Source organism: Glycine max, chromosome 7, assembly GCF_000004515.6.
Source record: "Glycine max cultivar Williams 82 chromosome 7, Glycine_max_v4.0, whole genome shotgun sequence".
NCBI classification, from domain to species: domain Eukaryota; kingdom Viridiplantae; phylum Streptophyta; class Magnoliopsida; order Fabales; family Fabaceae; genus Glycine; species Glycine max.
In genome coordinates this window covers 8,081,847-8,103,727 of record NC_038243.2, presented here as the reverse complement: position 1 = coordinate 8,103,727, position 21,881 = coordinate 8,081,847, and the positions used below count along the sequence as shown (strand labels likewise).

General features: G+C 30.0%; 1 protein-coding gene across 2 annotated transcripts; it reads right to left on the bottom strand.

The window, feature by feature from the left end:
- Window positions 1–94: 94 nt before the first annotated feature.
- LOC100787982 (probable serine incorporator) lies at window positions 95–7,161 on the bottom strand. 2 transcript variants are annotated; one of them, XM_003528872.4, is made up of 13 exons: window positions 6,803–7,151; window positions 4,202–4,505; window positions 3,542–3,615; window positions 3,223–3,382; window positions 3,071–3,095; window positions 2,887–2,976; window positions 2,591–2,762; window positions 2,429–2,502; window positions 2,133–2,202; window positions 1,585–1,656; window positions 1,382–1,515; window positions 918–991; window positions 95–600 (listed from the first exon to the last, which is right to left on the bottom strand). In XM_003528872.4, the coding sequence occupies exons 2-13, from the start codon at window positions 4,404–4,406 to the stop codon at window positions 545–547; spliced, it is 1,206 nt and encodes a 401-aa protein (XP_003528920.1). In that variant the 5' UTR covers window positions 4,407–4,505; window positions 6,803–7,151; the 3' UTR covers window positions 95–544. The 2 variants fall into 2 exon arrangements, 1 of the variants encoding a protein (XP_003528920.1); XR_005892155.1 differs by lacking the exon at window positions 95–600 and having other exon boundaries at window positions 971–991; window positions 1,382–1,510; window positions 6,803–7,161.
- Window positions 7,162–21,881: the final 14,720 nt, after the last annotated feature.

The window sequence follows — 21,881 nt, the reverse complement described above, 5'->3', positions numbered from 1 at the left end:
CATTTTAATCCAAAAGATACTTTAAAATATAGTAGTACTTCGCAAATGATTACTTTAACAATAAAAAAAATTAAAAAACATATTAGAAAAACAATGAACTCAGAAACAGTGTTTCATTGATTGTAACTTCGATATTATTTGTCACTGACAAATGGTAATCCACTGCTTACCTTATGTTGAACATATGATGATTCACTCACAATAAAATTACTTTAAGCATTTAAACCGATAAATTGGCAAATCATGAATGAACTTTATGATGAGCATCCTCAAAATGGGTTTTTAAGTTACTTTATACTCCCTCAGTGATAAATGAACAGGTATTGTGTAGCTTCAAATAAAAAATCCAACAGCTTATGTGCATTTTTGCCAGAACCATTGCTTCTGACTTCGAATTTCCAGGGTGTTGCAGTTGCAAACTTGCAATTCCTTTTCCTAAGAGCTGTAACTGGAGGAGTCCACTAAATGTGTAGCAAATATATGTGGCAATTTAAGATCTTAATCCTCACAATTTCAAACCAGAATGGAGATAAGAAGGAAGTTCTCATGTAGAATCAGCATGTCTACTCTTCCATATGATTGGAGCTACCAGCATCCATACTGTGAAAACACAAAATTTTCGTTTGTTCAAGAAATTGCACATAACGTGTTGTATTAAGAGTCACTCAGTTTAAAATTTTTCAAACTAGCAACTCACTTTTCTACACATTCTTTGTTATTGTGTGATATTTATGTGCATCTCAATAAATAATGTGAGTCTCACTTCAATTTGATAGGTCTCATTCCCTATTCAATGGTTCCCAACTTCCCATATGTATTTCACCCAATAACAAAGAATGTTTTAAAAAGTGACTTGTGAAATTCCTCTTTCATGCTAAGCCTAGTTTAGGGGTAGGGAAATACAGTAATTAACTTACAGTAGACACAAACTGCCAACCATTCATTTACTATTCTGACCCAAGCACTGGTCCAGCCCACATCAATTGTCCATCTGCAGTAGAATATAGATATTATGCATTATTTTCTCAAAATTTATGACTTCTATTAAAGTCTTTAAGACAGAATCAACCTCAAATAAACATGCTACTAGAATATATAAGTGAGCAACTAGGAAATTTTTTTGGGCAGGAAATAGTTGACAAATACATCAGCATAATCTCAGATCCAGAATGATATTATGTCACACAAAGAATAACTTCTCAAACTTCATGTTGTACCATATTTATTGAGTTAGGTGGCATCTTGATTTATATATGATATTTTGGCTCTTAATAACTAGAAATGAAATGTGTTTCCTTTAATGTGGGTGACAAAGCAAAACAAGAAATCTTAATAAGATGCACATAACATGTTATGAGCCAATTGCAAGATGGGATCATACTTTCTCATAGAATGATGACTATTCCATCCGATCAATAGCATTGCAAAGTACATAGCTCCTGTGGCAAAAACGAAATGGAAGAAGCCATAACCATATGGAACATCATCTTCTGCTGGCGAATCACTCTTCCTGAACTGTAAGGATTTGTTAGATATGCATTGGAGAACCTGGTATTAAAATTCAATTTAGATCTTTTAACTAACCTGAAAGCATTCGGAATCTATGCCGGTAGAAAATGTTGCAACAACAAGTGCTAGTATTGCAACAACAAAGCTCTGCCAATAGTCATTGTCGAATGTCAGACAATAATAAAGAAAGCAAAGTGATATCATGTATTCCAAAGCTTTAGAAAATAAAATTACCAAGCCTTCAAAATGAATGTGTGAGGACAACAAAAGCCAAAAGAAAAAGAAAATGATTTGGATCCTCTCACTAATTTCATTATTGCACCTTTTTGTTTTAAATAACAATGTTTTTATGTTACCCTTTAACATGAGAAGATCCGAATTGAAAAAAATAAATCAAATCTCAAATATTTTTCATGATAAACATGAAATAATTGTGTTTTCTGGGAATAGCATCCTTTTCTCTTTGCATATTATACAAAACTAGCAGGGGAAAATATTATCAAGTGACGAGATGCGAAAATACAGGATCAGCATAAATATTTGTAGACTCACAATTATCATGTTTAAGAACAATTCAAACATTAAGTCCAAATTTCATTTGAACATGAAATAGTAAATATTACAATGATGCTTTGCCAGTCTGTTTTGTTTGCAGATTCTGACTTCCTGATGCATTCAGCTCCCGCAGGTTCACTGCATACACAAATAAGTTCTAAAGCTCAAATTCAATGCAATGAAGACAATATAAGTTAGAAGGATAACAAAAGCAATAAATGGAGAATTTTTTTATAAAAAAAATGATTTGATTTTACATCCAAGTTTCCTTCGGTTGAAAAGAAAAATCTCTAAACATTAGACAGCTATATCAAATAAGTTATCAATATAAGTCCAAAAGTAAAGACAAAATTGGTGGCCCTACCTTCTAATTGCACACCAGCAAAGGAAGACAACATAAAGCCCCATCAACCCTGGACTTAAAATGCCAGCATTCACCTATGAAGAGACATTAATTCCACCTAAAGTTATGATGGAAGATAAAGTAAGGTGAGCATGCAAAAGCCAACAAATTAACAGTACTTACTTTTGGGTGAAGAGATACACTTGTCATGAGTTGGAGAAGCACTAGGGTCCAAGTAATGAAGAAAATGTTGAGGAGGCAAGATGGTTGTGGCGCATACCAAATGTACATCAAAATGATCCCCACCAAGCAGATAAAATATGAAATAGTTGCAAATAACATCACCTGGATTTGGCTGCATACAAATTGAACATTAAGGAAGTACTTTTTTTGTTTAATATATATACAAGTTTTTTGAAAATTGAATTTAAAAAATGAACTAAAAATATGTATAATTAATTTAATTAAAAAACTCATACCATTTTTCTGCATATTTTTCAGAGTCAAAACAATCAGTCAGCCAGTTAATGAAGCTGATTATGCTTATTAGTTGAATTAGGAGGAAAACCCTGAAAAAGAGACAGAGAAAATTAAAACAATCCATATACCAGTTTAAAACAAAGATATGCTGAAATCATTTAGTGAAGGTACAAAAACACATACCCAGCACCAAAATGTGCAACCTGTCCTTTAACAAATAAATAAATAATTGTGTTAGAGGAATAACAAGGTAATAAATATAAGCAACATTTTTTATACTATCAAAGAGGAAACACTAATTCTTGGAGGATTTTTCAGAGACACAATTTACCCACCATAGAGATCAATCAACTCAGAAGGGAGTATAAATGGGAATATTGTCACAAGGACCAAGACAACAATCTTCACTAACCACCATCCAGATTGCCATTCATCTCTGCCTTCCTTCAATTTAGAAGTGCCAGCAGTCGACCAAAACATTATCATATAAAATAACTGATCAAGAATTAAGGTTGAAAACTGAATATAAATATTGATTAATGATTCATATAATGCTTAGTTTTTCCTTTTCTTTTTTATAAACCTTATTGTACAGAGCCTTTAACAACCAGATTTCATGCATATAATAAATATTGAAATTTTGACAAAGGATACAAAGCAACCCATGCTCACACGCAGAACACCATCTGCACCCAAACAGTCTTTTCCAACCTTGCATCCCTTTAACCCTGTGGATTCAATATATGTTAGAATTCAAGCAATTAGCATCATAAGAATATATTATGCTAGAAATTTCAATACATAAGCTTTCTGTGCTATTCTTTTTAAGGCACATTGAAATTTATTGAAACTCTAACTAAAAACTAATTTAATAAGCCTTAAATAAATTTCAGCCAATAATAGAATAGAGACAGGTTCACGTAATTTTCATGGGGTCTTAGATTTAAACTTCAATTCTTTCATTGTAAAAAAATATATATATTAGTATTCTATTGCATAAAAATGCAACACCCTATATGCATATAAGAGCCCAAGGTCTTAGCAAATAGTCAGTGATCGTGATTTCAATCACAAAGTAAAAGTTTTTAGAATCATCGCGACAACAATTGTTGACACATTGACTGTAATTATCTGTAATTTCCCACAATATTAAGGATTGTAACGAAAGTGTAACCACAACTACAATTTAAAACCTTACATGTGTTAGAAAGAAAAATCTTGATTTCATTCTTGTGGCATTGACATGGTGAAATTTGAAAGTAGCATAAGAAAACTAAATGTGAAAGTACATCAAGGATTCAAAAGCAATCTTACCCTTCATTTCTGTTAAAGCACTAAGACTAGAAAGTTCATCACGGGCAGCCCATGCCAACAGATTGGCCACTAGGAAAATCAAGCCATAAACATATCTTGCCATCCAAGGATTGGATACATTTCTGAATTGAGTGTACCATTTAGAATCCTTCATCACTGCACAACTTTGGTTACTACTAGTACTGTTGCTTTCACCAGTCTCCATCTACTCTTCAAAAAATCAATGTTCCACAGTGCATGAATGGACACAATAAATGGGCTCCACAACCCTAATCAAGATCATCTTCTATTCTTCTCCCTTGCACTGTAATGCATCAAAAGACTCGCCATTAGCATGGAAAATTCGTCACATTCATCTAGGCCTCGAATGAACCAAAACATTTAAATAAGAGCCAACAATTAGCCTTATTGGGATCACTTTATCTCTACGTAACCATGAGAATAACAGTTAGTTTAGTTGGTCCTAGTAGTCGTAGATTCTTTTTTAGTCATGCATTATCTTACCTATCATCCTAGACTAAAATGCTAAAACCCAAATTTTTTGGTATGCCTAACATATTATTAACATTTAAAATTCCCTTTTGTATCTGGTTCTCTCTCTTCCCTCTAATAACTTATAATCAACCAAAAATTTATATCAATTTGTAAGAAATAAGATATTCATTAGATCATTCTTTGGTTCTATAAAGTCTTACCTTTCGTACATTGAATTCGAAACCTCCAACTTTTTTCTTCAAGTGGAAAACGGTATGTTACACGAAAGCATTGTTATTTTAAAGTTCGAAAGAAAAGAAAAATATCTTTTGATTGTTATTTTAACCTACACTTTCTTCACTTGCTACAGTTTAACATGATTTTTTTCTTTCTTTTTTATTTTTTTTATTTGTTGGAAGAAAGTGAAAGAACTTTTCACGTCGTTTGCTGTAACTATCGTAATATATCGGATTTCCCTTCGCAGAGCTAAAGAGATGTTTTGGGGAGAGAGAAAAAAAAAGAAGAGAAAAGTGTAAAAATTACTTTTTCGTATATAAAAAAAGAGTTTAACAACTGTTTACCATATTACTTATAAGTTGAAAATTTAATAACTCATTTCACTGACATTTTTATACTATAAATAATTCAATTAATTACACTTGTACATTTTAAAATAATATAAAAACACAAGTGAGATGAGTAAAGAAATTAATATTTGAACAAAACAAAATATAGAAAATACTGATATATATAATTTGCTATGAGAGATATTTAAAGTTAATCTATAACAATAGATAAAGGAATTTGTAACCGTCTTTTGGTCTTTCTTCTTCTAGATCATTTTATTCTTAAAAATCACACTCAACAACCTTCCCATGATTAAACCAAAATAAAACAAGCCATTTACAAATGAAGAATACACAATTTTGAACAAATTTTGGTTTACATAATTTTATTATTAGAACCACTTAATATTGTAACCATCCGCTAACTACTCTCCATTCTTTCACTTATACCGTTGTGTATTAACAGATCATATCTAAAATTGAAATTAATTTTTTCCCCTTCTAAAATATAATTTTATTTGTATTGTTTCTTTATTTTTGTATTCTTAGATTTATATGTATTAACTACTAATTAATACACATAATTTGCTAGTTGTAAATTTGTTTTTATTTTTTTTCATATCTCTTAAAATTTATTTTTTGTTCCTTCTTTATTATAAACAACTATTATGAGATTCACATATCTTAATGATTGTATTTGATAAAGTAGACTTTTTAACCCTTTTAAGCATTGACATTATAAATTAACTATTGTTATTTAGAAAGATCAATATCTTTTTAAATTTAAGATTTCACACTATCCCACTATTTTCTTAGTTTTTTCTTAAATAAATCAGTACTACTTAAATATTTTCATTTCATTTTGTTTTTTAAAATTCCAAACTATCTCACTACTTCCTTTAATTTTATTTTTATTCCAAAAAACTTGAAATGTGTTTTTTTTAAATATAAGAATTGTTTTTTCAATAATAAAATAAATATACGATATTATCTATATTTTTTTCTTTTTAATTTACATGTAATATAATACAATAGAAATGCTCCGCTAGTAACAATAAGAAAAGAACAATTGGAGTGATATTCGTTACTCTTTAGCTCGAAGTAAGCGTCCAATTTTTCGTTTATTTCCCTTTGTGATTTTCTCGGTAAACAAGAGATCGATCACACTTATGCGTTCATCAGTTCCATAATCCATACATATATATGTGTGCATATGTTATAACTATAGTCTATAATTTATAGTATTTATAATAAAGTAACAATATTCATCAAATGATAAAGATTCATTGAACACAACAGCAGAAATACTGATCAAATTAAAGAATATTAATTGAAGAGAAAACAAAAGCAAATTATATGCCTATCAAAACATGATCATGTAGTAGAATATATGCTAAGAATGAAACTACGTAGCAATTCATATTTTAAAGGCAAAAAACTGCAAAAATTAATGGAATCGTTAATTAATTTGGAAGCATCAAATGGGGTTGATCGATACATAAGAATCAATAAGTTGAAGAATGAAACAAATGTGACGAGCAATATATATATATATATGTACCTGAAGATCAAAATCATTGGAGAGGAGAATTGAAGAAGAAGGAGGAGATAGATGATGAATAAGTACTATAAGCAAACAAAATTCTGAAGAATCGCTATGTTCCTTGGACAGCATCTGATTATCTTTTTCCATTACAATCTCTCACTTCCTTCTCTCATTAATTAAGAGACACCAGCCACAAATAGGTGGCTAGGTTGCTTTTAGGTGGTTTTGCTTCCTTTCTTTTCTCCTGCTGTAAGCTTAAGCTAAGCTTCAATTCACTTTCTTTTCCTTTCCCCTCCCAATTGCTCTGCCTTGCACGGTAAGCTATTCTCCCCCACACAACTCTTTTACATTCACTCCTTTTATTCCCCCACTTCAACTAATTTTTGTCTCACATATACGTATTTTTTTTTTTCAAGAATCTAATTTTCATGTACTGTTAGTATATGAATTAAAGGAATTGGTCCACTAGGTCGTTGGAATTTTGGGTAATTTACACGAGGTCTTTAATTTTGAATCTTGTTGTCATCATTGTATATCTGTAAAACATACAAAAATTTTACATTATTTGACAATATAAAAGAGGTTAAAATCATCAATGTATTTTAATTAAATTTGTTTTTATTATTATTTGTAAACAGTGGGTTGTATCCTATTTTATAGGTATGTATTAGTATTTTTTTAGAGAAGACATATATTTTACATGAAAGTAATTAACTTTGAGATGGATAAGATAATTATAAATAATAGATTAGATTATAATTTTACTCTTGTGATAAATTCATGATTTTGATCCTCCTAAAATTTAATTGAGATATTTTGTCTCTTAATTTTAAAAATTGACAATTTTGATTCATCAATCAAGTTTATTGGGTTGACTGCTATTTTATAAATGTTGACCAACTTATGGCTGACATGGTGCGTTTTGTTATTAACAATTAATTGTGATTAATAAAACTGTTAAGTTAATTTTAATTGTTCTCTACCTCATTCTGTGACCTCTAACAATAACCCCAGACTAGCACTTTCTCATCCTCTTCCTCACCCAAACCACACAAAATTCAAAACAAAAAAATAAGTTTCATACATTATTGATGCGCATTAGTTGAAGGATGATTAAGAGATTAAGAAGCCGGGTTACGAAAAATTTACAAAATCAAATGTTAGTTGAAGAGGGGTGCAATTTGTGAAAGAAAGATGAATGAAAGGTTTGATCCCAATTCCACCGACGGAAACAACGATGACTGCCTACATGAACCCTCTCGTCCCAGATCTATGTGTACCCCAACCCAGATTCGCTTGAACCCTTTTGTCCCAGAGTGAAGAATTCGCATCAACACCCATCCATGATCCGTGTAAACCCCCTCATCACAAATCCACGTGAAACATCCAAGAACGTCAAGGTTGAAGGTTAGGGGTTAGGAGTGTTGAAGGTTAGGGATGACACTGGAGGAGTGTTGAAGGTTTGATTTTTATCAAACTTAATAATTTTATTACTAACCGTTAATTATTACTGACAAAACATAAACGTACCACATCAGCAATTAGTTGTACACTAATGGTCAACAAAAAAGAATTTGACATATGAAACAAAATCATCAATTTTTAAAACTTCAGGACCAAAAGTCTTAATTTAATTTTAAGGGAATCAAAATCGTGATCTACTTTCTAATACAATTTAATATTCAAGTTTAAATTCGATATGTAACCCCAAATGTGAGATATTAATTAATGTTTTGGGGAATGCTTTTTTTATTGGGATTATACCTAGTAGATATGGTCTAATTGTTAGACAATTATCATAGGGACTTGGCATCCCTATAAATATAAAATATTAATGTGTTTCTTACCAACATGTAAAAAGCATTCGAGATTTTTCTATTATTAGATATTAATGTGTTTCACACCTAGTAAGACTTTTTTTGTATTCATATATAAGAAAAAAAGTAAACATATACCTAATATCTTTTATTGCAATAACAACACTCAGTAAAAATATAATTTAAAACATTCATAAAATAAGAATTTAGAAATTTTAATGATTTAAAATATTATAAATAAATGAGTTGTTAGATAAATAAACAATTTTATTTTCAAATATTTGAATTATTTCAAACCATTAAAAATTTTAAATTATTATTTTATGGATGTTTTAAAGTATATTTTTACTACGGGTTGTTATTGTAAAGAAGGGTGTTACATTTATGGTATATATGTATGAGTTTGTATAATTGAAGATAATTTAAAGGCATTAATTGATACTATATATACTAAAGAGATCATTTACTTTTTGGTAGTCCATCACATATAAACTTCATGGTTAAGCAAGCTTAACTTGAAGCAATTATAGGATGGATGATATTTGTGAAAAATTTTCATAAAATATGTGAGTGAGGATAAAGTACATTAAAGTCTTATGTTGGTTTGTGAACATAATCAATGATCCTGAAAAGAAGTCGTGTGAATTATCGTAGGGTGAGTCGCCTAAAAATCGATAATGAAAAATGTTACATTATATATTGGATTTAAATATAAGAACATATAATTAATATTATTTTTTATTACCCACACTTATATAACAAAATATAACTAAAAAAAGTAGAGCTAACAATTACCCACACTTCCCTCAAAAAAAATTCCCACACTTATAGAGCTTTTATTATTATTATTAAACTCACTTATAGAGCTTTAATTCATTGGATAGCTTTTTTAAAAAAAATTGATTGCATAGCTATGTACCAAAAACAATTCACTGGATAGCTAGTGACATAAATAAAAACATTTGTTCACAATAATTTTGAAAGGAATAACTTGTTTAAATGTAAATTAAGTTACTAGCTGTTTTTAGTTTTTACAAGGAGAAAGGAACAACAGCAAGTTCGCACGCTGCAATGAGGGTTGGTGATATCGGGATAGTAATCATGCATGTACCACCCAGGCGTTGATTGAGTGTAAAGATAGATTTTAGTGTCTGCTTCACGCTGAACTTAATGTTGGTTTCATCCTAGATATTATTATGTTTTTTGGTAGCAATAATAACAATAATAATGGACTGATATGATTATTTTTTTTTTGTTGTGGGCATGTAGTCGAGATTGACTTCTCTATTATCCTTTTCTTAAATATTTCATTATTGTTCATGTACGTTAATATTTAATTTTATGATTTAATTTTAAAATTATATGATTTTGAAGGAGCGGTACAATACAACTAAGAAAAGAATAATAGAGAAGTCAGATGTTATATATAGCTACTGCACATGACTTTTAACGTTTGCAAAAGATTCTTGAATTTTATTCTTCCCACTTTGTCTTCTCAATCTTATGAACAATATTATTCCATATTCTTGTGTAATAAATTATAACCCGTAATGAAAGTTGAATATTTTGGCCTTATCTGAAGACGAATCACATTTACTCTTCTTTCATTTTCAAGGGCGGAAAGATTATATTTTATGGAAGTAATAAAATTTAATTTGCGGGGAATTGTATCAGACATCAATTCTTTTTAACCAATGCAAGTGCACTCCCACTTAATAGTTAATAGTAAGCTCTAGCTTTTTTTCGTAGAGATCACATTGTAGGAGAATTGATTTGGACTGATATCTTTATTTGACAGTTATTAACTTTTTTTAAAATTAAAAAATAAAATTATGCATCACAGGGAAGTTGATCAAGATCGTGTGTGCTCAAATCTGATAGAATACTGTGAAAATCTGTTTCATTATTTAAACTAAAATAATCTTATACTGAAGTACTCGATAATATTATAAGCTCTAATTTAAATTTCATTAATTTGTACTCATTTTTATTTTCTTCCACATGTTAATACCAAATACAATTCCGTTTCATCCTTTGATATTATTAGTACTGTACGTAAATTAGGCAGCATCCAATGTTCCTTAGAAAAGGTTCCTTTTTAACTATAGTGGATTTCTGCACTGAAAGCACATTGTCCATCCATTATTGTTTGATGTTCTTAAAGGAAAAATAAAGGGTGGTCCATTTATGGCTGCAATTCTGCAAGTGATCGATCACCGTCTTTTGGTTCCATACGCACACATAAACATCAAGAATGGCAAAAAGGAACGTTTGCTTCTTCTCAACGCTGGGATTTCTGACCATAGAAAAATTAGAAAATTCAATCATAGATAAGGGTTTTATAAGGAAGAGACATGCATTTATAAAAAAAGGACCTAATCTCAATAGCATACGCGTGTCACGTAATAATTTCAACTGAATAATTAAAATGGAATTTGATTATATTGGTCCATCACTCACTGTTTTTCTAATCACCCAAACATGACTTAAAGGAATTTATCTTTTAGAAGGGGTGAAGCTGACGACAATAACGTGTACATGTATATAACTCACACATAAAGACCACTACAACGGAATACATATATAAAGTAACGATACATGAAATTTGAAAGAAATTAAGATGTGTGGTAGAGTAATACACTACGCAACAAAGTTCTTTTTTGGAGCTTCTTGCTGCTTACCATTGAAACTAACATATATTTGATGTCCTTTTTAATCATTAGACGCCAAAACGTTGAGTCCTATGCGATGAATAATGCTAAGAAATACCGCAAGTAGAAGATATATATCTATCTCCCAGCATTAAAAAAAATCTGTTAGTGACATTATGAACTTTATATTAACAATATATGGTATAACTTTTTTTAAGTTAAAAAATTTGTTTGATTATGTACTTGAACTAATATTTGTTTAAAAATGTTAGTTTCTAATTTTTAGTTTTTTATAATTTTTATATATTTATCAAAAATTTTAATTATTATTTTTAAATAAATTATGATTTTATGTTTTTCAACTACTTCAACAATTAATTTTATCAAATATTTATAATTTAATAAATTATTTTTTTAACTTTCCACTACCAACTAATGTTTTAGTTAATTTTTTAACTTTTAATTAACTTTTCATCTAATTTTGTCAAACATGATCATAATTTATTGATGTTTTGAAAGAACCATTACATGGATTTTTTTCCCAAAATTTATCTCTAATTTGTGTCAATTATTGGTCTTTTACACATAAAAAATTATGTACTTGCATTGCTGAAAATGCTCAAGTTAATGTTTAATAAAATAATGTGTTACTGGTGATTCTCTTAAATTCGAGACTAAGGACACTCTTTCAGAAAGAAAAAAGAAAATAATAAACTTAAGATTGAATATTTTATATTTTACTTAATATTTCTCGATATTTAAAAGCCTTGGATCTATAGAACCTTCCTTTACAATAGGCACGCGCACAAAAATATCAAATATGCACAAAATGACAATCCCACATCTACTGACAATATTCTAATAGAATGATGGTTGTGCACTCCCAGGACAATAACCAATGTGCAAATGGCTTAGTGTTGCACGTAGTTATGCAGATACGTGGGTGTGTGGATCTCTCTCCTGGGTCGAGGGTAGTGCTACACGTAGTCATGCATCCTATCATAATGATATTGTATTTGTATGTGAGAATTATATGCATACTTGTTGAAGGTTACATTGAGCAATCAAATAACGTATTAGGTAATCTTTTCTCATCACATTGTTAAGTTTGAGAGATACTTATTAGCAATTAGCGAACTTCTCAAGCACTTAACTTATTCTTATTGAGCATTCATTCTCAACTTTCTCACAGTACGATTGTGTACGAATCATTTACCCTCAGTTTATCCTCTTACCGTATAAATCAAAATAATTTTTTTTATGTAGTTTTATTTTATACCTTTAAGACAAAATTTATAGCAAGTTTGAAAAGTTCACTTAGCATTAATTACCTAAGAAACATATATCTTTCCATTGGTCATCATGTGTCTAAGGGCTATGACATCTAAACAAAGTGAAAAGAATTTTGCATTAATGATTCTTTAATTAGGGGCAGATCCATATTAGGTGTTCAAGAAAAATTACTATGTCTGACTATAGCAATTACAGTCTACTCCATCTAGCTGTCTAGGAACAAGCTGATTTTTGAAGATTATTAATTTTCTGTAATAGAGGTTATTAGCAAGATTAAGTTTCTTATGTATAAACAAACGCACCTGTTGCATTTGTTTTAGCATCTTGATATAGGTCTTTTTGTATTAAAGAGACTTTTGATTTTCTCTAGTTGTGAAGTATGCCCCGTTTATTATTATATTATTTTGGGTTTAATATAATTTATATTTTCCTCAAGATGAAAAGAATTTTATGTCTGTCTGGCTCTGTCTGTCACACAATTTACCTATTCCGCCGAGTGAAGCATGACCCACATGTGTGGGATAAATCATAAAACTTTGGATAAAAACAAAATAAAAGAGTAAGACATTTTTAACCAAAAGAAGAAAAGGGAAAGAGAGAATGACAACGCGTGACTAAATTCACTATGACGTTATTCGAGTTTCCAAATTGCAGTAAGTTAAAAGATTCTCTTTTTAAAATAAAATAAAGATGTTAAACAACATAAAAAAGAAAACTATGTTTGGTGAATTTTGTTTTTTTCAATTCAGATTGCTTAATAACCTACAAAAATTACTACTATTTTGAGAGTTTTGATGGGAGACTGTTATAGAAAAGTGACATTCACATGAACAACATTTTAGTTTGGATCATGCATGCGCTCAGACATGTATGCAACTCGACAACATATTTCCCATTTTAAAGGATTTAAATAATTTTTAAAGGAACTTGAAACAATGAAGTTTAAGAGTATTTTTTAATATATATTTGTTATTATTATCTAGTTCTTATCGGATTTGAAACAATAATTATAATTCAACAGTAGAATTAATAAAAAAATTACATGTTATATAAATTTATTAAATGGTTTAAACAATGTTAAGTATTTATTTACAAATTGAACCTAACTTCTAAGTATAAAGTATTGTTCAAATCTTAAAAGGTTTTTTAACCATGTTTCTAAGTATTTACATGCCTAAGTTTGGACATTTAGAGAATGCAGTTTACAGAATTGATATCCAACATATATAAAATTATAGACTTTGATAAGCATACAAAAAAAATATAGACTTATACCATATTAAAAATGAATCTCACCTAACTTAGTCTTAAAATAATAGCTTAAATGGAGACTGTTAGTAAGTTACATCTTTAGGAATGTTTTAACAAATTCCAAGTTGTAACTTATAATATAATTCGTAAAAGGAAGTATTATATTTATATTTACTTGTTTTTTTTGGGAAAAAAAAAACAAATTGTACCTTTAGGTGTATTTTAATTAACAAGTATAAATTTATAACTTTATTACTTACTAACTACTCCTAAAAACAATTCATAGTTTACCAGCAAACCCATACATACATACACACAACACATACATCAATATGTTTGGGAAAAAAGATAATTTACTTGTATATTATAAATTTTGAACTCTTATTCTTAAAAACCAGAATAACCTTTACATCTTCTTTCTATTTTTGTGTAATTAATATTTTCTTCAATATCCAAATTAATATTTTTTTAATTAATTATCTAATAAAAATAAATTTATTCAATTAATATTAAGTATATTGAGATATTTACACATTTTAGTCAATACCCAAATTTCTTCAATCAACATTAAGTCTAAAATGAGATATTTATAAACCATCATTAAAATAGTATTGTATTATTAAATGATTTTTTAAAATTAAATACTTCAAATACCTTATTTTTATCAAAAATATTTTTTAAAATTAACTTTCCCTTTTTTTCGTTAAAATGTATTTACATAAATGTCGTAATTTTTTAGTTAGTTCATCTAAAAAAGGTTTCCTAATTGTTCAACCTAATATTAGCCTAATAAGGCTTTGAACTTTGAAGTCTTTCTTTTTACAGAATTATTTTGGTGATCTGTTTTGATCCAGAATGGTAAGCTGAAAAGCATTTATAAATAAAAAAAAAAAAAAAAAACCTGAAAAGCAGCAACATAAACGGAGCTTTTACTTCCGGCATTTCCATTTTTGCTTTCTGCACCCCAAAAAACCTGAACAAACACAAATATTTATGCCTCTCCCAAGTAAGCCCTGCCTCCAGCCAATACCACCGTCAACCCAAACAACATTGTCTCAACCACCTAACACCACCGTTGAACCACCCAACACCACCACTGCGCACCACGCAAACAACACCGCGCAACCATGACCAAATTCGTAAACATGTAAAACTTGATCCTATTACGAAAAGGTCATTTTCGGAAGACATTCTTTTTTTTTTTTATATATAGTACCGAAATTATGTTTTTATGCTTTCGGAAAGGTCTTTATGGGAGACATTAATTTTGAGATAAAGTTGGTTCATCCTCTAAAGTCTAATCCAAACGCATGCATAATTTGAGTATTTTTTAAAATTAAATTAATTCACTTCAAACTTAATTTTAACTAAAATATTTATAATAAAAATTATTTAAATTAAGTCAGTAAACACCAACTTAAGCACACTAAAATCTTTATAAGTTACTTTTGAATAATAGGACTTCCAATGCTTATAAACACCTACATTTGTTCAATATTTTGCTATGATCTTTTAGTCCTTTATCACTGCAACTCCATTTGGTATCTCTCAAGATTGAGAATAAAAATATGAATCGAATAAAATTTTCAGTCAGCGTATCAAAGATAAGTCAATAATTGTAAGTCGTATACTTTGATTCTCAATGCATGTAAACAACTAGTCCTTTGATGGGAATCAAACTATAAGTTTTCTTCGCGCATATCGTTAGTCTCCTACTTAAAGAATAATAATAGTTCATCATAAAAACTAAAAAGTAAGAAAGATTTTTTTATAAATAATAATAACGCGTTATGAACAAGTTATTTCAACCCTTTTGAGAAACGAGACTTTGACTCTTTGCTTATCCTCCAAGCCAACTCTTGTTGTGAAGTTATATGCCTTGAATTGATTGCCTCACTGGACTGTTTATCAGAAGAAAAAAAATTGGGTTGATTTTAATGCTCTTTAATGGCAAAAACACGAAGAGTTCCACTAACTGCTTACTTACTAGGTTAATCCAATGGCTTGGAGAGCCTACAAATAAGTACAATTAATGTATGATCAACCGGTGAAAAAACCTAAAAACTTTGAACGATGAAGATAGAAGGGCCTTATATATGACAAACCAACATATATATATATATATATATATATATATATATATATATATATATATATATATGAGGGCCTTAAATTATTGGGCCTTAGTAAAAATTGTCCTCTAATAATAGTCATGTGACACAAGAATACAAGTGATATAGACTACTGCCAGCCATGGATAACTCGTAAGCAATGATATTAGGAATTGACTTCAATGACATGATAAACAACATTTTATCTTTTTAATTTAAATCAACTTAGCACATAGACTGTTAAATCTTTCAATTTACTTATACTTTGAGATTCAGTATCGGACACAATTTTTTCATTGAACATTTAGCAGCACTCTAATAGGCATATTCTAGCTGTTAATTTTTTTTATAGGCATATTCTAGTTGTTAATACATAAATTTTACCAACATGCATTAATATTAGAGGCTTTTGAATTGGGTAAAATATTAGTCCTTTGGTTATTAATTATAAAACCTTTTTAACTAATTTATGTCACTTAGAAAAAGTAATTAATTTAATTAATCACGTTAAATTTATTTATTATTTGTATTATTTTAAAATATTTTTTCTTATTTTTTAATTCACTTAATTATTTTTTATTAATGCTGGAAAGAGAGTAATTAAGTAAAAATATGTAAAAAAATAACAAATACATCTAAATTTTTTAAAAAAATTATAAAAATTGAGAAATAAATTTCCTAAAAATATCTTATAATTAGAAACTAAGAAAATATTTCACACTAATGGAGAGTAAGTAATATGCGGCAACATTGCAAATAAAAGAAGAAGAAGCATGAAACTAAAAACAGAAACAAGAGGCGCCACAACACGTGTGTAAACAAGACAAAACAAAACATTAGGAAATCACGCGAATATTGTCGGTGACTTGTTTACGCCGAACATTATCACGAGTGCTCACCTCTTTACTTGTTTTAATTAAATTATTAGTAGTTGTACACTGTAGTGCTATTGGTATTATGAGAGAAACGAAGACTGTAAATTTTTAAAACATCAAAGTGCATAAATGCAGGGCTTCGAAGTTTAAAAATTGTAGCGATTTTTTTTAAAAAAATTATAACGATTGTATAAGTCTTTTGAAAAATATAAAAAAATAGTAATATTCTTTAAGATTAAACAAACAGAGCCTTTAAATGTAATTTATTGTTGTAAAAATAACATGCTAGAAGCATGCTTTACGTATTTCGGTCCTAGTGAATTTATGACAAAATTAATTTTCTATATTTTTTCTACATTCGAATTAGAGATAACAGTTAAAAAAAATTGCCATGGTGTGCACTACCGTCTGTTATCACTGATGTGCATTTCAGTATCACTCAAGAATTTCTCTTATATGAGTTGGATAATTCATACTTGAATTAAAGGAAGACATAGATGGAACTATTTAAATTCAAATACCGTATTTATAGTCTTGTACGTTCAATACAAATTACGTAAATAGAATTGCATAATAAATGACATGAGCATGTCAACGTATTGGAAAATAACTACAAATCAAATACACAAATCACGAGCAAATATTCTCATGATAGAAAACTCCTACTAATTGAATAAGCTGTGGATGGAAATTACAATGGGTCTTATTCTTGTGTTTGCTACATCAAAATCCTAACAAAAGTGGGAGCTAACATCATTTTCTTCCAAGGTTTTTATTTTCCTCTAACATCCCTTTCATTTTTATTTATTTTTTCTTTTCCCTGGGGGCTAAGAAAAGGGTAGCAATTGGGGTTATACTCACTTATGACTTTTTCATTGACCCATCAATTGCGGCAAAACTTTTTACTCTCCCTAGGGTAATTTAATTTGAATTGTCATTTTCTATTTCCTCTTCTACTTCGTCTAAATTGCTGCTACACTACACTACGCTACATCGTTTACAGTGACAGTTATTCATTTTTCATTTATGTGTGTGCACTGCTCAATTCAATTATTGGATTAGCAGAGAATGGAAGCTGAAAAAAATGGGTTGCACAAAAAAGCCATAGCTACTTACTCATTTCAACCATTATTACAGTACAAAAACCCCTACCTGTCCGCATTGCCTTTACATTTTGTGCGCCCGTGAATAATGCCTATGATTAGGTATATGCATATATAAATTAGTTGGCACTGCCCACCCTCTTGCCCTTCATCAATTAATGAATTACCTATAAGTTTAAAGGAGTTAAATCCCTCCTTGCTTTCCATTCATTTTGCTTTCATGGTGTTCCTTTTATGGCACCACCCACATTAATATTAACCTAAGCTCGATTGCATTGCATCATATCTAGAGTTTAGGGAGAAGAGAGAACCGTGAGTTTAAATTTCATTACTAATAAAAATGAATAAACTAATAGTTAATATTTATTGATAAAAAAATTAGTGTCTAGGATCTGTTTTTTTTTTTTAAAAAAAAAAAGGTAAGGATATATTTTGTCAAGAATTAAGAATTAATTTCTCAAGATATAAAAATTTAGGAAATTAACCTGTTTTAATAAATGTGCCTTCGTATGCATAAACTTAAATATTGAATTTTTATTCACATACTTACTTAAGAGACCTGAGTGTTTATCAACAATACCATAAGATGTTAGTGTGTTTTCTAACTAACCAAATGCCAATAACTAGCATACTCTAATACTAGAAGTAGAAGGTTCCTTGCTATGTGAAATGAAAGTATGAAAGATGACCATTATATGCAACCAAATCCTTGCATATATATGTATATTGTTTCCTATAAGTTGAAAACGTTGTTTCCTATAATCAGATTACAACAAAGGGGAAAAACTGAATATTATTTGTTATGGGGAGATTCGAAATAGTGGGGCATCTGTTAAAGGGTAGTGGTAAATCTCAGTTCGTTTGAAAAATGAAATTTCCTATAAATTTGTAAATTCATAGGTGTGTTTTCTTTTATCTTGCTTGAAAGAGAGACCTGTCTGTTCCTTTTAATGTGACAATGGGGTCAATATGATGAGTCACTTTATGAAATGCCATTAAATATGCTTGACCTAATCACAGGCTGTCCTTGAACCCTAATTAAATGAATACTTATGTCCTGGTTGAGGCATAGAACAAGTCAACCAACTTCTAACATTAATATTTTTCATTGCATGTTGGATGCGAAAAGCCTTTACAGGCCATGTGAATTTATATATGGAGGGGCCATTCAATTTACGTCACTATCCATTCGGTGGTGGGATATGCCCTGCTTGTGTTGCAATTTTTTCTCATTTTCCCTTTCATCCAAGGGCAATTGGAAGTTGTATGCTTTTACTTTCCACTTTTTCCCTTCCCCTAACACAAAGGGTATCGCGAATTAATTCAATGCCAAACCCACCGAGGTATATAGAACTTTCATCTAACTTGCCATGGTTTCCATAGTGGAGGAAGTGATCCAAGGACCAAAGTTGCCCTCTACATCTAGAAATTTTGAAAAGGGAAATTCTTTTCATGCATATATTTAAATGGTCTATAAGAAATTGATTCATATATAGAAGATCAAGTTTGTTTTATGAGTCCAGCTAATTTTTTTTTAACTGGTCCAATATGTGGGTACTAATGTGTAAGAAAAAGGTTAAAAGAGAAATAGGGATGTGGCTCACCAATTCCCTAAAGACATTATTAAGAAAATAATAATAAAGTTTTATAAAAAAATCACATTGAAAATAAATTAAAAATCATGATAGTGTGCATTAATTATATTTTTTATAAAAAAAAAATTCTACTCTTGATTCCCGGCCCTTAAAATATCCTCAGTCAGTTGAGACACCTATCAGCAAACACGTTAAAGCAAATACATTTAAAGCGCTACTAGCAACCGCTGGTGCATTTTTCTCACAAGTGCAAACAAATTTATTAGATGCCACCTCTCTTTTTCCCTAATATGATGGAAAAGTAGCTATGTATCTTTCTATTCAACTCCGTGTCTCTCTTCAAGAACAAATAAATAACAAGAGGAAAATAATGGACGGAATGCACCATGGAATTAGAAAGAAGTTGCCATGAAAGCTGCGAGCTCTTTGATGAGAAGCAAATATTGAACCCAGTCCAAGTGTCTCTTGTAATTGCAGTTCATTATCTCAACATAAAAAAATTGACATTATATGTGACATTATAAACAATTATTTTTATCTTTTTTACACGTGTAAAAAATATATCCTACAAGTTGTCCCAATTTTAATTGTGTGGAAAATTTTCCTTGTAACTATAAGGTCTCTTGTAAGAATGAATACCCCAAGAATTACTTGGGCTAGAGATGTTATCCGAATTTATGAACAAATCACATCAATGGGCTTCAAAGTGATAAGCCAGAAACAGTAGAGCTTCATTTGAGTTGGCTCTTGGTCGTTCGAAACAACAGTTTCACTTTCATCTTGCATTTACATTTATGTGAGACAGTTTCAGTGGACAACACCCGAGGAAGGCAGGTGATGAAAGGGGTAGAGCACAGAAGAGGCGCAACCAACAAAAAGCAAAAGACAAAAGCATTTTTTTGTCATTAAAGTCAAAAGCCATTTGAATAAAAAAAGCATGTTTCAATTGACAAACTTTAATTTAGGATTTTGATTTTGTAAATTAATCTTGTTTAAAAATAAATTTAAAGTGAAGTAATTTATATGTAAATACTTTTTTTCATCTAAAAAAAGTAGTTTTAGAATAATAAAAAAGCAACTTGTGTTGTTTAAGGCCGAAAGTAAGTTTTGGTTGAGCCAATATGGTAACAAGAAACTAAAGAAGTGTGTTCAAACACGAGGGAAAAGCAACTTTGAAAGTTAGCTTGACGAGGCACAATGCGAAGGAAACTTGTAACTGAACGGGCTTTCCTTTCCACAAGCTTAACAGTGTTTATGTTCACAATTCCATAGGGGGGAAAGTGTGCATTAATTAAACAGATATGAATTCAAATCTGAATTATTGTGACGAAGGGTGCACATGGGGGGCAATCTTAAACATACTGCTAATCAAGTGAAAAAGAAGGCTTCACACAAAATTAAATAAATGAAATCTTTAATGATTCTTGGGATGGCTATTCAGGTCCCACCACCATGACCTGAATTGGGTCCTCTAAACTATAGATAATGGAGGTGACCTAGATAGAAGATTGAGGATAACAACCATAATTAGATGCTTAACTCCGGCTTAAATTATTAAGTTCTTAAAATAAAATATTCAAAGCAACATCTTACTAATTCCATAACCCCTCCTCCACGTAGTATGTTGTAAAGGAATTATCATTGAAAATATTGTTTTGCTAAGCCAGTGGTTATGGCTAAAACCATATTTAAAATCCAAAAAAAGATATGGGGGTTTGGAGGTCTCTATCGAAGTTGAAACTAACATATAATTGATCATATGAGAAAAGAAGTTTATGTCATTAGCATGGAGTCACATCACTTAAATGCAGAGAGATTTGGTAAGTGAAGCAAAAGCACACAACATTCTCATGGCAGAGGAACACATTTTGGGACACTGATACGAGAAAGGAATTACCTCAATTCAGAAAATCAATACATGTAAAATGTTCATAAATTATACTATAAAGAAACAAAATTAAAGCAACAAAAAAAAAAGTATGATATAAGAGACACAATAACAATAAACTCCACAAACATGCAGCAGCAGCAGCAACAGAAAGTGTCACTACTGTCTATGCAACCCTGAATTATGGTCTCCAAATTCATCCCTATACATACACATTTCTCTGCAACCTACTCTTTCTCAGCCATTTTTATTTCACAACTCTGAATATCCATAACAATTCAAATCAATATGGAGAGACTTTCTCCTCTTACCTCAATCCACTGTAACAACCTCTTCTCTGTTTTCCCATATTACAACAAACATGTATGCAGCCTTACACAAACCCTTCTCGATTTCTCAGGTTTTATTTTTCGCGACGAGAGTCGCGTACATGACCTGGCTGGCACAGGAAGAAGAGGGCACAGAAGAAATGGCCACCAATAATAATAAAAGTATGAACTGAACTTGAAT